General features: G+C 39.9%; 1 protein-coding gene across 1 annotated transcript; it reads left to right on the top strand.

Moving 5' to 3' along the window:
* Window positions 1-185: 185 nt before the first annotated feature.
* Window positions 186-8,268, top strand: kras (v-Ki-ras2 Kirsten rat sarcoma viral oncogene homolog). The gene is made up of 5 exons (XM_033968560.2): window positions 186-826; window positions 2,934-3,051; window positions 3,176-3,354; window positions 3,592-3,751; window positions 8,128-8,268. The coding sequence occupies exons 2-5, from the start codon at window positions 2,941-2,943 to the stop codon at window positions 8,242-8,244; spliced, it is 567 nt and encodes a 188-aa protein (XP_033824451.1). The 5' UTR covers window positions 186-826; window positions 2,934-2,940; the 3' UTR covers window positions 8,245-8,268.
* The last annotated feature ends 6,520 nt before the right edge of the window (window positions 8,269-14,788 follow it).

The following is a 14,788-nucleotide window of genomic DNA, read 5'->3' as shown; positions in this document are numbered from 1 at the left end:
TGTTACAGTTGAACGTATAGTTTTGGATAAAATCGCGTTTATATGAGCGCAGAAAGCAGTCGGAGGAAAAGGGAGGCAACGTGACACGGATTGCCAAATCAATTCCTTGCCTGGGAATGACGTCTCTCTTGCACATTCCAGTTATATTTAGAGCCTATATAAAGAGGAGTCGCCCTCTAGGCTTTGTTGACCATGCAGCAGAGAACAGCAGGCAGCGCGCACAGAGGAGACCACCTGAAACCCACAGCGTGTCACCTAACCGCTGCTTCTTACTTATACTACTATTTGTTTGGGAGAAATAGCATAAGAGACGTAAATAATTACCCCTAAGTGCTCACCAAAACAGACACAGCTCCATAGGCAGAGTTTGATGCAAGCGCAGCACTCTCCCTTTTACTTATTTGCACTTTGGAGCTTCTGTGAAAAACTAATAAAAACTATTTGTTACACGTGTTTTATAATCGCCATGTAATTGTGCAGAGTGGCCCAAACAAAAGAAAGTGAGGGCTCATTGCGACATGTCTGATACAAACCGGTTGCAATCCCCCGCTGTGCTTTGTGGGTAAAGTGCGCCCCGGTTTACGCCCATACTCGCGTGAAGAGGCCAACGAGAGCAGCTAGGCCCGGGCGCAGGGCTAATGGAACGATCAATCGATTAAATTCCCCGCTTTTTTGCATGTTCCCTTTTGCTTCTGGACCGTGTTAGAGCTGTGTAGATGTTGGGGTTTTGCTTGAACACAGGACATGCAGAAATGTGGTGAAACGCGGGCGCTTTCTGCTTGACTTTTTGGTCGCTACTTCGGACGCGGAACTCCACTCGCTAAAGGTAAAACTAATGACAATGACGTTTAGAGCCCGTGTCTGCTTTATGTGTGAGGATGTGTGAATCCACGACTGAAATACAAGGACAAACGACCAAAGTGCACGACTAATGGTACTTTGTGTTGTTATTTGAAACTACGCCCCGTTGCTAGCCCCGGCCCCGGCCCTGCGCAAAGGACTTTCCCCGGCCCGGGCTGAGGGGCTCTAACATCTGCACCTCGGGTATTTTGAATGAAATGTTGGTCAGTGGTGTTTGTAAATGTGTCTAACTGTGGTGTTGTGTCGGTGTGTGACCCGGAGTGTAAAGGATGTGTTAGTTTTGAATGTTTTAACCGAAAGCTTCCGTGTGCTACATGCTAAGCTAGTTAGCTGTGGTCTGGTGTCGGTGTTTTTAAAGCCGTGGAGCCGCAAGCGCACAACACGGATCTGAATTCCTCTCGTCTTTAGACCCTTCTTTATGAGCTAATGCCTGCTTATACGAAGAGGAGGAATTTCATTTGTACTTCTATAATTAGATCAAAGTATTGTGAAAAGCTTCTATGTAGCAACTAGATCACATAGGCCCATTATACAATACAAGCCACTGCACCCATGCATATATATATACTCCTGCATATATATATACTCCTGCATATATATATACTCCTGCATATATATACTCATGCATATGTTGGCAACTTTGAGTAAAGTGTTTAAATACTCTAAATATGCTATGTAAATGTATAATATTTACAATGTGTCCCTTGTCAGCTGTAAAGGCTCTGGTGAATGACAGGAATACAGTGCAGCATGGCAACTTTAAAGGCAGATGCTTTGGGGACAGATCAGATTAGGTGTTTAGTTAAATTTGCATATGTCACTTATGTCAGACATTTTCAGTTGGTTCTAAAGTTATTATATACTCTTGCTTATAGTGAAAACCTTTAACATAACCTTTAACATAAAATATTTAATCTTGTCCATTCTTACTAATATTTGAACATGCACAGTGATGACTAAAATGGGCCGATTTCTGTAATATGTGCAGTTGCCATTCTCTCAGTAAGAATAATGCAGTCTTATTTTATACTACTTACTACACTGGTCTCTACCTTGACTTCTAAAGGGTGACACATATGGTCATCAAGAGAACTGCACCTGTGTGAAAGCTAGAGATAAAGTTTCATTTATTACTACTGTGGGCAGACAGGGAAGGTATTTCACACAGGGAAGGTATTTCACAGATAGGTTTGGTATGTTACACACAGTGGCATGATCCAGCACACTGTTAGGCATCCCTCCAGTTAAAGGCATGACTTTTCAAAATAATATACAACTGTGCCAAAACCATATAAAACCCTGCCCATGTTGACCTATCGTAGGCCATATTAGAGCTATCAGTTTGTCCTTAATTCAGTTCCATGAAATACCTAAACTACATCTAAAACTGGAAACTATTGTAATGGGGAAGGTACAGGTTTAAGATCAAACTAGGCTAGATCATATCCTAAAATAATACTCTTTAGCTCATAATGCTATTCTTAGTGTAGATTACAATATTGATTTGGTTTTCCCCAAACACTAGCCAGGAGTGAGTAAGTTGATGCAGTGTGCCATAAGGCTGTTCTAAATCTCAATATCATTCTACATATTTGCAGATTGTGGAGTTATAATCACCATTTTATTTATTATTCATGTATTACCCATGCCTATATATGCAACAATCTTATTTGAAATAGTTGGATTCAAATTGATAAGCAACACCTAGTATTTAGCCTGTAACCTGTGCTGTATTTAGCTACTAGTTTTCTGAGTGTAGATTGAACCGTGATCATCAGAGCTCCTCCCTGGCTGCAGGCTGCGGGCTCTGACAGCAGTGAACTGTACCATCTGAAAAGAAAGGACCACTGCTGTTATTGATGCTGCTTCTGTAAAAAGCCAGCAGACTGTGCAGAACCCTCTGGTCAATTCTGTCCGCCTTGATCTAAAGTTATGGATTTGTGCCTGGGGTGGGTTTGTGTTGTCAGTCTGCAGCTATCGACAGTGGAGGACAAAACTGTGTCAGTCCTGTGTCTCTTTTTGCTCTTGCTCCTGGTCTAATGCAGCTCTCCCTCTGTGCTATGTGTTTTCAGGTGAATCATGACAGAGTATAAGCTGGTCGTGGTGGGAGCTGGTGGTGTTGGCAAGAGCGCACTTACTATTCAACTCATCCAGAATCACTTTGTGGATGAATATGACCCAACCATCGAGGTAAAAAAGGTTCATTGTGTATCTTTGTACTGTATTTTTTCAGATATAAGTTTTAATACTATTGTATTGTGCTCATGATTTATTCATGCTAATCATTTCTTGTTTGGACCTGTGTGTGCTTCAGGACTCATACAGAAAGCAGGTAGTGATTGACGGCGAGACGTGTCTCCTGGACATCCTGGACACTGCAGGTCAGGAAGAGTACAGCGCCATGAGAGACCAGTACATGAGGACAGGGGAGGGCTTCTTATGTGTCTTTGCCATCAACAACATCAAGTCCTTTGAGGACATTCACCACTACAGGTGAGCTTGGGTCCAGTGTGGATTGACTCGATTGGCTCATCCTGGCCTCTTAGACTTATTACATGTTAATTACAATGTAATGTGTTTTTTTGCACAAATTGCATTGTATTTGCAGATATTTAAAAACTAAATGGCATGTCTTAACTGTGAACTGGTCAAACCAGTTCAAGGTTTGCTCCGAGCATCCATGAACTGTCACCTTTTTCACTGTTTATATTTTAAAATGTGTTTCAACAGAGAACAGATCAAGCGGGTGAAGGACTCAGAGGACGTCCCAATGGTGTTGGTAGGAAACAAGTGTGACCTCCCGTCCCGGACAGTGGACACCAAGCAGGCTCAGGATTTAGCGCGCAGCTATGGCATTCCCTTTATTGAGACCTCAGCCAAAACCAGACAGGTGAGAGTCCAGGCCAGACGGCCACTCCTTCAACTGTTCAGCAGCAGCAGATTATGGCTATAATCCTCTGCTGGTATGTGGAGCATGTGAGCGGTGAGGGCTGTCTCTGTGATACCTTCAATCAGCTTCAGCAGGAGGCAATCATGGGTGTCAATGGATAATAATCAGGAATCAGAAATTATGCGGTGTGTTCCTTTTCATGTCAAATTTCGGTGGATTTTATGATCAAATCAGTGCTTCTTGGACATGTTTCAGGTTGTTTGACTGGTTAATAATTTTTATTTTATGGGTGATTATCTAATCAGTGCATGTTAAGTGGCTTAATCAGTCTGGAAAATGCCGGTGCACCAAATGAAATGGGGACTAAGAGGTGACAGGAGTATGCATGAGGATAAGAGTGGTGTAAATTGTGCTGCCTGGTTCATTGTGAGAGCATGGCCTCTGAGCTGCTGCTGTGATCTGGCTCCTGTGGGAGAGGGACATCCACGCTACACTGATTTCACAGCTCTGCTCACCAACACCAACTTATTTATACTTTATGTAGTCCATTACTACATGTAAAACTGTACCCATCACACTTTCACTAGTAGTAAGTAGTAACAAATGCTAACAGTAGACCTTTTTGAGAGTTTTTTTAAATCAAAATCACAAATTAAGTTGCATTTCTTGTGCCATTTTGATTTATTAAGGCACTGTAATCAAACTTCTTTTCCCAGCAAATGGCGTGTATTTGAGTGTATATAGTACAGATGACTATAATTAATGAATACATTTGTCATTCTCACAATTAATTAGAGTAGTTGGCATGTGGCAGATATGTTCACTGTCCACAGATGGTTGCTTGTAAGAATTTTTATTTAAAGTTGGCAGATTTTCAGCAAAGTTTTGGTTGTATTAATTTATTTTTCCTTTTGGCAGAACAGCTAGTCATTAACACAGTTCACTACTATTGGCTACAATTACATATTTCTCACACATTTTCATCACATTTTGGCACACAGATGATTTTAAAATTGTAGTATTTTGGATGTAGTGCCCATTGAGTATATCCACTGTTGATTCCTCCCCACTGAGAAAAGGTGTGTTTCATGCGCAGAGAGTGGAGGATGCCTTTTACACATTGGTGCGGGAGATCAGGCAGTACCGCCTCAATAAGCTCAGCAAGGAAGAAAAGACTCCGCGCTGTGTCAAGCTTAAAAAGTGCACTGTGCAGTGAAAGGGGTAAGTGAATGCAGCAGCGCCCACAGCTCTGGCAATGTGTGTGTGTGCGGACCCTCTGTGGACATAAGAACAGGAGAATTATGGGACATGGCTTCCTGGGGTCTCTTAGCTGTCCTGCTGGGTACTTCTGGGCGTGTGGTGCTGCTGTAATTGAACAGTTTGGATATTAATTTATTCATAATTATGTTTTGTAGAATTTCTCTGCATTCTCGCTGATTGTCAATGAATGCCTGTTTCACACTGGGTCTGTTTACTTGAATCGGTAATGTTGACTTGCATTGCACAGCCTTTTATGGTCTGCTTTCACACTTGCATAGAGCCACAGTACTTTCATCCTGATATAATTCAATGCCGTCATATGATTAATGTGGTTGCTTTATAAACCTATGGTAAATAATATATTGCACTCTGAATAAAAGTATAGGGCAGGGTGATTATAGCGGTAAAAATGATCAAAATGAAACCGTGATCTCATCTTTATGACTAAGTGCTTTTTTGGTCACTTCATCATATAGTGATTCACTTTTCCTCTGTTTAATGCATGTCTGTGTTCAAACAACACTTTTTTCCATCCACTTCTCCTATTGGGTCAGTAAGACCTTCAGTGAGTGACCCGTGGGTTTAACCAATCAGTGAAATGTGAACCTATCTCTTTAAGGTTACAAAAAATAGAAAGTTACATGAATCATTAGGGCTGGGCATCATTAAGAAGTTGCTGATACGATACATACCTCGATACATGGGCAACAAAACGATTCGATTCAGTAAAAAAATAAAGGCTTTCGAGCTGCTTAATGATCAGCCCCATTTGTACAAAAAAATAAACATTCATTTTTTATATTTTTTTATTTTCCATTTACTGAAGATGAATGAACATAAAGTAAATTTTGTTTAGAGTGTTTTGCTAACTAGAAGAACACATCAGATTTTCACTGGTTAATATTACTCTTCCACAGCTTATACGAGCTCCACATTTACATGGACAGGGACATGTGCAGTTTTTAACGGCTCTGAAGGATCACAACGTATCGACTAAAACAACTGTAATACTAAAAGTCTTTGTTAAACCAAAGTTAATATAAAATAGGTTTATTTTAATCAAAACAGTGAATCAAATGTCAAATGTTCTGCATAAACAAGTTTTTTCCCTCTAAACAAGCCACACAAATGTACCACTGTGACAGAATAATTTGGTAATATATACAAAAAACTAATACTCTTGGTGATACAGTATACATCTGCCCACAATATCAATACTATATCATTAAATGAAACAATACGATATATCAATATTTCTATATTTTTGCACACCCATATGAATCATCAAATGTGATCTTTTTCCAAGGAAATTGTGGTATTGTTTTTGCAGTATCCCCTCATCCCTTGGAACTATTTAAATCATGATTCATGTACACTTGCTTTTTAACGCGCTAAATAAAGTCATCTGCTTATGAGAGTTTGTACTTATGATTGGTTAATTCCACCTGTCACTCACTCAGCACCTTTAGCGAGGTTGACCAAAAATAGGACTGAGTGGGGAAAAGTCTGTTTGAACATAGAGATCCGCTAAACAGACGAGCACTGAATCACAATCTGACAATACCCAAAAAAAAATCACATGGATGAGATCACGATTGTATTTTTATCGCCATATTGCACCGCCCTATATTGTGGCATCCATAATTTGAAAAACTACATGACATTTTAAGTACAGAAGGTTGAATGACGATACGATATTGCTGTAGGTGCACAAATGTGAAAGAAAACCAGTCTTTGTGAATCAGGGAGGGGCCTGTGTGCGGAGGGGTCATGATTGGACTTTTACTGTAAATCCCAGCTGTTATCTGCAGTCTTTCCTGGAGGATGTGAGCTGTTCTGTTACATGAGTCCTTATGGGAGAAAGAGCCTTCTCCTGAGCTGGAGTTTGGGCCAAGTCTCATCCCCTTAAATGACCCCTCACAAACTCTTGATTTTATTTTGCAGCATCTTGCCGAGCTTTGCACTTTTGGTAATTTCTTTCTGCTTTATCTCGGTGTGCAATTTGCAGACACTAGCTGCTTTTGTAATAACTTGTTGTATTGTATTCCTATAAATCTATGTTGTAGATGAGCACAGAATATAAACATTAAGGTATACGGTACATTTCCACATTTGGTCCTGGTTTAGTTGGGGCTAGACCTGGTTTAGAATTGGCTGGAAGTAAATTCTTAGTATTATCCTGGTTTAGGAGGGTTTTGAATATTAATCTCTCCTAATTATTATGTTATGTTTTTTTTAGTTGTCCAAAATATTGCCCAAGTACTTTTAGGTGGTACTTGGTATAAAAACTTGATGCGATGATATCCCATTGAGTATTAAAGGTTCTATATTATGTGAACTTAACTATTGTGAGCTGTAAGCCATGTTAGGACGGTGTTAGCTCATCAGAAACATGTGAATGAGAAAGACTAATAATAAAGGGTAAGTCAAAGCTCAGAATGCTCTCTTCCACCTCGTGATGTCATAAAGTGGTAGTTTTCAAATTAACAGCTACTTTTTACCGTTTGTTCAGTAGAGATTGGAAATTCCAGGGCTGAAATGATCCAAATGATTCTAGTGAAGGTGTGTGGAGTTTAAAACACAGTGGAGCACTTCCTGTATTACCACATGACATCATAAGGTACAACAGGGTGTTTTCCGTTTGGCCTAAATGTGTTTTTAAATGTGTGAATGAAATGAAACAAAACTCCAGGTATGATTTTCATGAGGAAACAACATTTTAACATGGATAAGAAAATGGGATAATATGAGAGATAATATTTTATCTCTCAGGTAAACTCTGATAGTGTAGATAATTGGTACATAGATTCTACAGTTTATGTCTGAATGTTACAGACAAGTTTAACGTCTGCACCTCCCTGGGTTATTCTGATTCTTTCATGTTTTAATTTCACAGAATCCCTTCAAATAAAAATTGGAGTGGGGAAAAACAACAGTTCAGTACCTCAGACCAGAGTGGTTGTATTGTGTTTTGCTCTTATCCCCACACTGACCTTTTTCAGGCATTTTTGAAAACCCAAAACATCATTTAAATGCAAATGCGTTCTAGCTAGCACACGCCTCATACTGTTGAAATAATAACTTTGCTGTAATTTCTCTTTCCCTCTTCCTTGCAGGGAGTGGACGATGCCTTCTACACTTTAGTGCGAGAAATCCGGAAGCATAAGGAGAAAATGAGCAAGGAGGGCAAAAAGAAGAAAAAGAAGTCCAAGACAAAGTGTGCGCTCATGTGAATTACCCCCTGGATTAAAAAACAACCCACACTGAACAGTTCCAGTCCCAACATTTTTGTACATTACACTAAATTATTAGCCTCTTTTAAAGTACCCATTTTGACAACCTTGTTGTTTGCTAGTCGGACACCATAAGCTTATGTTAGTGCCAGTGGCCTTCATCCCAACATCTATTTTGGACATTTTATACAATTTTAATGCTGTAGCTACAAACGGTTTCAGTTGGATCAAACTTCCCCCCGAGCGCTAGAAGAGGCATGCTGGCCTTTTTAGTATTGGGGTGCCAAAGAGCTAATTTATAATCCCATTGATGTATTCTGAACTGGATTGGGGCAAGATAGACAAAATCCACTGTGTAATGACCCCCAACATGAATGACCTCTTCTTGTTGTGACTTAGTTCTGTCTTTCATAGTATGCATGCCGACTACTACTCCTGTCCAGATACTTTAACCATCCTGGCTATTAACTTTGTTGTATCGTGTGGGGAATGTCCGAAGTCTTTGTTTTGGTTTGAATGGTTCATACATGTAGTCCCAGTCTACGACGGGTTTTGGTCTGCTAAATATTGTCAGTAACTTGCAGAGCCTGCCAAGAGGAATATGGTAATTGCAAGGTTTGAGCAGAGATTTCTTTAGGATTTTTTATTACTGATAATGGTTGATTCATGAATACGGCTCCATATGAGAGTTGCATTGTCACAGAATTATCTAGAATCTGAAAATGAATTACCAATAACAAAATTTGATTGTGTCTTAAACTGTTTTTAAGTATGGCATAACAAGATTTTTTGTGAAAGAAGGGTTCAAATGCTGTATTTGTAATAAAAAAAAACTGAAAAACTGCATTTGAACACAATTTTGAACTGATTTTAAATGGGCCACAGTCAGTTCAAATGATGCTCTTACTTGAGGTTGATTCAATTATCTTATAAATTGCCATTTTGTTTTTAGATTCAAATGTTTGAAACAACTTGTCTGGTTATGTAGTTGATTTCCATCTGACCACAGGTTTCTCTCTTGTTTCCCAGGGGACTTTAAATTTGCCTTTTCTTTGCATTAGGTGCTACTTTTAGACTGTAGTGAAACATTTACTTGTGTGTGTGTACTCAGAAAAGACAACACGCTGTTTGTAGAAAAGAGACATTGCAGAAAATTCCAGACTTGTTAATTTGTCGGTTATTTTAACTTCCATTTTTCATGAAGTAGACGACTGTAAATGCAATCCTGGAAGCCTGTTAACAATACTGACGTGTAGTTTCTCCCCATGTTCCCGTTTTATCGCGTGCCAACTGCATTCGGATTACATCTGAATCATTTATACCTGGATCGTATTTTAACAACCTTTGTATAGTTGTGATACCGAAATGCCGGTGCATATTTTGTAAATTGTGCTTCATTTTTGGTTGGTGTGTCTAAAATGAATGTTGCTTTTTAAAGGAGTTTGTCTCCTCTCTTTGTGTATGTGGTTGGGTCCAGGTCAAGGGAAGTGAATGAGTGACCACTTTACAACACACCTGCTGTGGGCAATGTGCAGTGGTGATCCCATCTCAAATGAGTCTATTTTTTGCCATGAATCTCACCACTCCTATTTAATGTGTAATAAAGAACAAACTAAAGACGAGCTGTCTGGCTTTTGCTTGTTTTTAATAAAATATCTGCATTCTATAGGCCTGGTTTTATAGGCTCATCTTGAATTACTTGGCCTGTTTCTGGGTTTCAGATGACCTCACAGCTTTTTATAGGCCAATAATACTTGATGCAGATGCTAAAATTCAGATTTGTCTGGTGATGTAGCAAGTTCTAGAGTCTAGTGACTAAAAGAAATGATCAGGTTTGGAATTTTTTGTAGGAAAACGCAATGTCATTAACAGGGAAATCTGGCTCTTGCCCCCATTTTGGAAGTATGACATCATCACATTGTACAATCTGAAAAACACCAATACAATATACCTAAACTTGTGTCTACTCTACCAGCACAAACGTCACAAATTTTTGTCCAGAGACATTGGATTACTTTTTTTTTTTTTTTTTATCTATGCCATTACCATAAGAAAATAAAAATGTGTGATAATATTGTCAATTTCAGTAGCTCAGGTAAGCACAGTTCAGCATGAGAAATCAGAGAGTGCATTACATGGTAAATAATCACATGTTTATATAGTATTTTTCCAAATTCAAGTCGCTTTACATCAAGGAACCACTCACCCATTCACACACCAGTGTACACAGACGCTGGGAGCAGGGTGGGTCAAGTGTCTTGCCCAAGTACAAGACAACAGCAGTCATTTGTAGGAGCTAGAATTGCACCGCCAACACTACCATTTGAGCTGCTGTCACCCATTAGCTCAGTAACACTGGTTTCACTCACTTATCCGATTTTTACTTTTTAAATGTTTTACTTATTTGTAGAAGTTACATATTTAAAGATGAAAAATAAAAGAAAACTTAAATTTAATTGAGTCACTACCAACAGCTTATCCAATCTAAAGGTGAAGGTACATTTTTATGCTGCATCATTTATAAAAATTAAAATATAAACATACAAATACATAACAAACTCAGTGTTGGATTGTGTTTATTATAGGTTAGTACTGACTAATCCACATTTAGACTCACCATTTGAGTCCAGGCCTATGTCTGTAGAAAATGAAACTTGATTATCTCTTCCTGTTTTAACACCCTTGAGGTCCAGACTACTGTGAACCAATTCAATTTTATTTATATAGCATTTATTATTTAACAACAACTTCAGCTGCCCAAAGTGCTTCACATAAAAAGTCAACAAAAAAACAAATATACAGATAATGTGACACAAGCAGAGAACAATAAAACACTAAGATACTGAACCATTTTAGTACTTCTGAACTTACTCAGTGTGGTCAGCAGATGGCGCTGGAGCTTCACTCTACTGGCTCTAGTCAAACAGAAAGTCTTTTGTGCAGCTGCTATTGTGAAGGCACTCACACACACACACACACACACACACACACACACACACACACACACACACACACACACACACACACACACACACACACAATACACAATATAATTCTTCATATTCACATGTTCGTTCATCATGGTTTATTGATAATATACAAACGATAAGGATAAACAGCAAAAATGTAAACACTGCCATAGTTGATTCTGTTTGTGCCTATTTTAAAGTCAGTGCACCACAAACATGTGAAGAGACAGTGGCTGCGGTTACATGTGCACTCAAAATCAAAGTCATATTGGATTTATGGAGCCGTGTAAAAAGCCAAATCATCTCATTTCTTTTTAATCATGGTCCGTTTGATTTCTCACTACAAATTGAGCAGTTTATGACATGTAAACTGCTAAACCTGATGTGAATAATGAGTGAACCTAAAGCTCCAGGAGTCAGATTTCAGTTTGAATGTGAACAAGTGTCAGACAGAATCCAGGATTATTTACACTGGAGTGAATGACACAAACCGACGCTGTGGGTTGGCACAGTATGGTTTTGATTAGAGGAAATAAAATGAACAACGGGGTAGAAATATTAAAGAAAAAAATGCTTTTGCGTAATTCGCCCCATTTAAAAGTATTTTTCTTTTAGCTTTTATGCTCATCTGTGAAAGTCCCTCTTATTATCCATCTGCTCTTTTGTCTTCACACAGCCTATATTCTGTCTGATGCAACAGTCGAGCCGTGCATCCTCTCTGTATTCACTTTGTGCACAAGCTTCTTTATGTCCTCATGTCACTTCTGCTTTAAACATTCTCCCTATAAACAACACACATAAAACTGTACTAGTATCATTGTTATTGTGCATATATGGGATTCTGTGGCAGAGGAGCTGGTGTGAGGGGGTTGTGTGATAGATGCTCTGGCTGCTTGAATCTTTCCTAGTAAAGTCTGTATAATGTAGGGGTTAAGATGGGTTCTCTCTTGGTACTTTTGCCTCCTCCCTCCATTCATTTAGGTTTAGGTTAGTTTGTATTCCCATAGCTAACAGATATACTGCAATCTGTATTTCTGTCATTCCTCTTATCCATTGTCAAGTGTAGTACATCTTGTCCAAACTTGATGACTGACCTTTACATGTAAAATAATATAATGATGTATTGTTGGCATAAGGAAGTTCCCCCTCTGCATTTGACCTTCAAAAACAACAACAAGTCTTAGTGGTTAGAGCACTCATTCACCAACCCAAAGCTCCATTAGTTTCTGTTCTGTTGTTGTGTCCTTAGGTAAAACACTTAATCCACCTTGCCTAGTGTAAACATGAGTGTGAGTGGTGACGTTCAGATGGGGATGCCACAGATTGCCTCACTTGTGCCTGTCTACCCCAGGCCGCCGTGACTACCGAAGTAGCTTACCAGCATTGAATGAGCTGTGAATGAATAATGACCACAGCTTCTCTGAGAGGCTTCGACAAGCCTGTAAAGTGCATTACACGTGTAAAAAATACTAGCTCCCTTGTTCCTCCTCGGTGTGCAAGTGTGTCAAAAGGGGGTTGTACTAAAACAAGTACTAGAACCTGCAAAAGGTTCCTGCAGTGTGACAAACCTAATGAGTCACCTGAGCTACTTTAGTTTGGCTTATACCTTTACCTGGGCTGATGGGCATCAGAAAAACCACTTAGATATGGGGAACACACACTAACTCATGGAATCCAACCCCACTGTGAGACGAGCAGCTTAAACACTTCATCATCGTGCCACCAATATAAAAAGCCCTGAAGTATCACATGCCGTTGCCTCTGCCATGTTCTCATACATATATATGCACTGCTATGGAGGTCCTCGCTCCTCTGGCTGGGCTCCATTATATACAGCCTTATTTACTGCACAGTGACAGAACGTGTCCTCTGGCTTCAGCGCTGGTGAGGAAAAGGAGGAGGCCCGTGTTTTTTGTCATACTCGGTGAAGGGGGATGTCATGTAGCATCAAAGATGAGATATTTTCCCTTGCAGATTTTTCAACAAGTAAATGCCAAGTTGATCACGAGCAGAGGCAGCGAACATGCTTCAAATAGACAGGCCAGCACGCGTCTGTGTCATATCTGGGCATCGCCGCTGGTGGTGACTGCTGCGATATAACCAAAATATCACACGCTGCTTATGCTAATAAAATATAGTACTTCTTTTATTTTGGCGAACAGGTTGCAGAAGTTTTGATGTGGATGATGCGCTGTAATAAAAGGTGCTGTCTCCTTCACTGAATTCTTCTCTGACAGCTTGATGCAGGAAAGGTGGGTGGTGTCTGGCCTAAGGACACAACAGCAGCAGGCATTTGTGGTAGCAGGGATCAAACAGGGAATTTTTCAGTTGATGAGGAAAATCTCTGCCAGCTGGAGAATATTCAATCAACATGTCAGATGAAGGGTTACAGTAGGGTTACAGTAGTGCAGCCGTGTGTTAGGCCCAGCTGACTTTAGACATGAAATGATATTTCTTTATAGCAAAGATGGACCTGGGTTGCATTTTGTTTTAATCATTAAAATGTATTATGGTTGAAGTTAAAGTACACCTTATTGTTTCCATAGAGAAATGTGTCCTCTGCATTTGACCCATTATTGTCATTGGAGCAGGGGCTGATCAGGACAGGAGTACCTTAGCTGGAGGATTATACCTATCGTGCATGTTTTTCCTTCTTACTCCAGGAATAGCTCCTCTGTGTTTCTGAAAGTCCACAGACCTTACCTCATTATCATCAGAGTTTAGATCGCCTTCACAAAAAGCATGTTTTACCAGAAAGTATTGATCTAAACTGCTTTGAGCGTTTTTGTATCCAGATTTGTACCTGTTTGTGTGTGATCCATCCGTAATGACCTAGCAACAGGTGAGCTCCTCTCCAAGAAACAAGTTGTTGCCCAAATTACTGAAGAATGATGTTTCTGAAAGATTCCTGTCAGAATATATGTTAGTTGAGTTAGTTAGATGTACAAAACATGAATGAGAATTAGTCACCATGACTGAGCCGCTCGTAAAGTGCCTATTTGAAGACACACAAGAGCAAATTTGCAACTTCTCTTAATTGCCCATCTGAGTGATCCGCTCCTATATCATTAATTCCTACTCGGGGGACAGACAATAGCCCCTTTCAAAGGAAGTGAAGTTGTTTCCAAACTGTGCCTGTGAACAATAAACTATGTTAATGTATTGTGACAAGCTCCATTACTCTTTTTTCCCCAACAATAGCTGCCACACACAGCAAAGCCCCGGTAAAAAGAAAGATCTGATGAATAATACATGGGGGCGATATCGTCTCCCCCCCTCTCCCTGACAGTCAGAGCATGCAGCCAGCCGGGAGAATATTGTATCAGAAGTGCGAGCCAGTTTGCCCCCCCCCCCAACCCCCCTCCCCAAACCCACCCACCTCCTCTCTCCCCCCACCCAAGGGACAGTCGAGGCCAGAGCACGTCAGTCAAGTTCCCCCTACTCGCTTTTTAAACTGCAGTCTGGGGAGAGGGTGGAGATAAAAAAGAATGCCCAAGAAACCAATTGGTGGCACCCTCAGCTCCTGTCAAGGCTGAAGAAGACACTCCGAAATGAGGCTAAATTGCCCAAAGGAA

The sequence above is a fragment of the Periophthalmus magnuspinnatus genome, chromosome 6 (genome assembly GCF_009829125.3).
Source record: "Periophthalmus magnuspinnatus isolate fPerMag1 chromosome 6, fPerMag1.2.pri, whole genome shotgun sequence".
NCBI lineage: Eukaryota > Metazoa > Chordata > Actinopteri > Gobiiformes > Gobiidae > Periophthalmus > Periophthalmus magnuspinnatus.
The sequence above is the reverse complement of the archived record's forward strand: the minus strand, read 5'-3'. Positions and strand labels throughout refer to the sequence as shown.

Excerpts from the sequence above, each read along its gene's own strand:
- kras (XM_033968560.2), top strand. The coding sequence starts at position 2,941 with ATGACAGAGTATAAGCTGGTCGTGGTGGGAGCTGGTGGTGTTGGCAAG. Across the intron at positions 3,052-3,175 it reads AATATGACCCAACCATCGAG|GACTCATACAGAAAGCAGGT; the intron begins GTAAAAAAGGTT and ends TGTGTGCTTCAG. Across the intron at positions 3,752-8,127 it reads CCTCAGCCAAAACCAGACAG|GGAGTGGACGATGCCTTCTA; the intron begins GTGAGAGTCCAG and ends TCTTCCTTGCAG.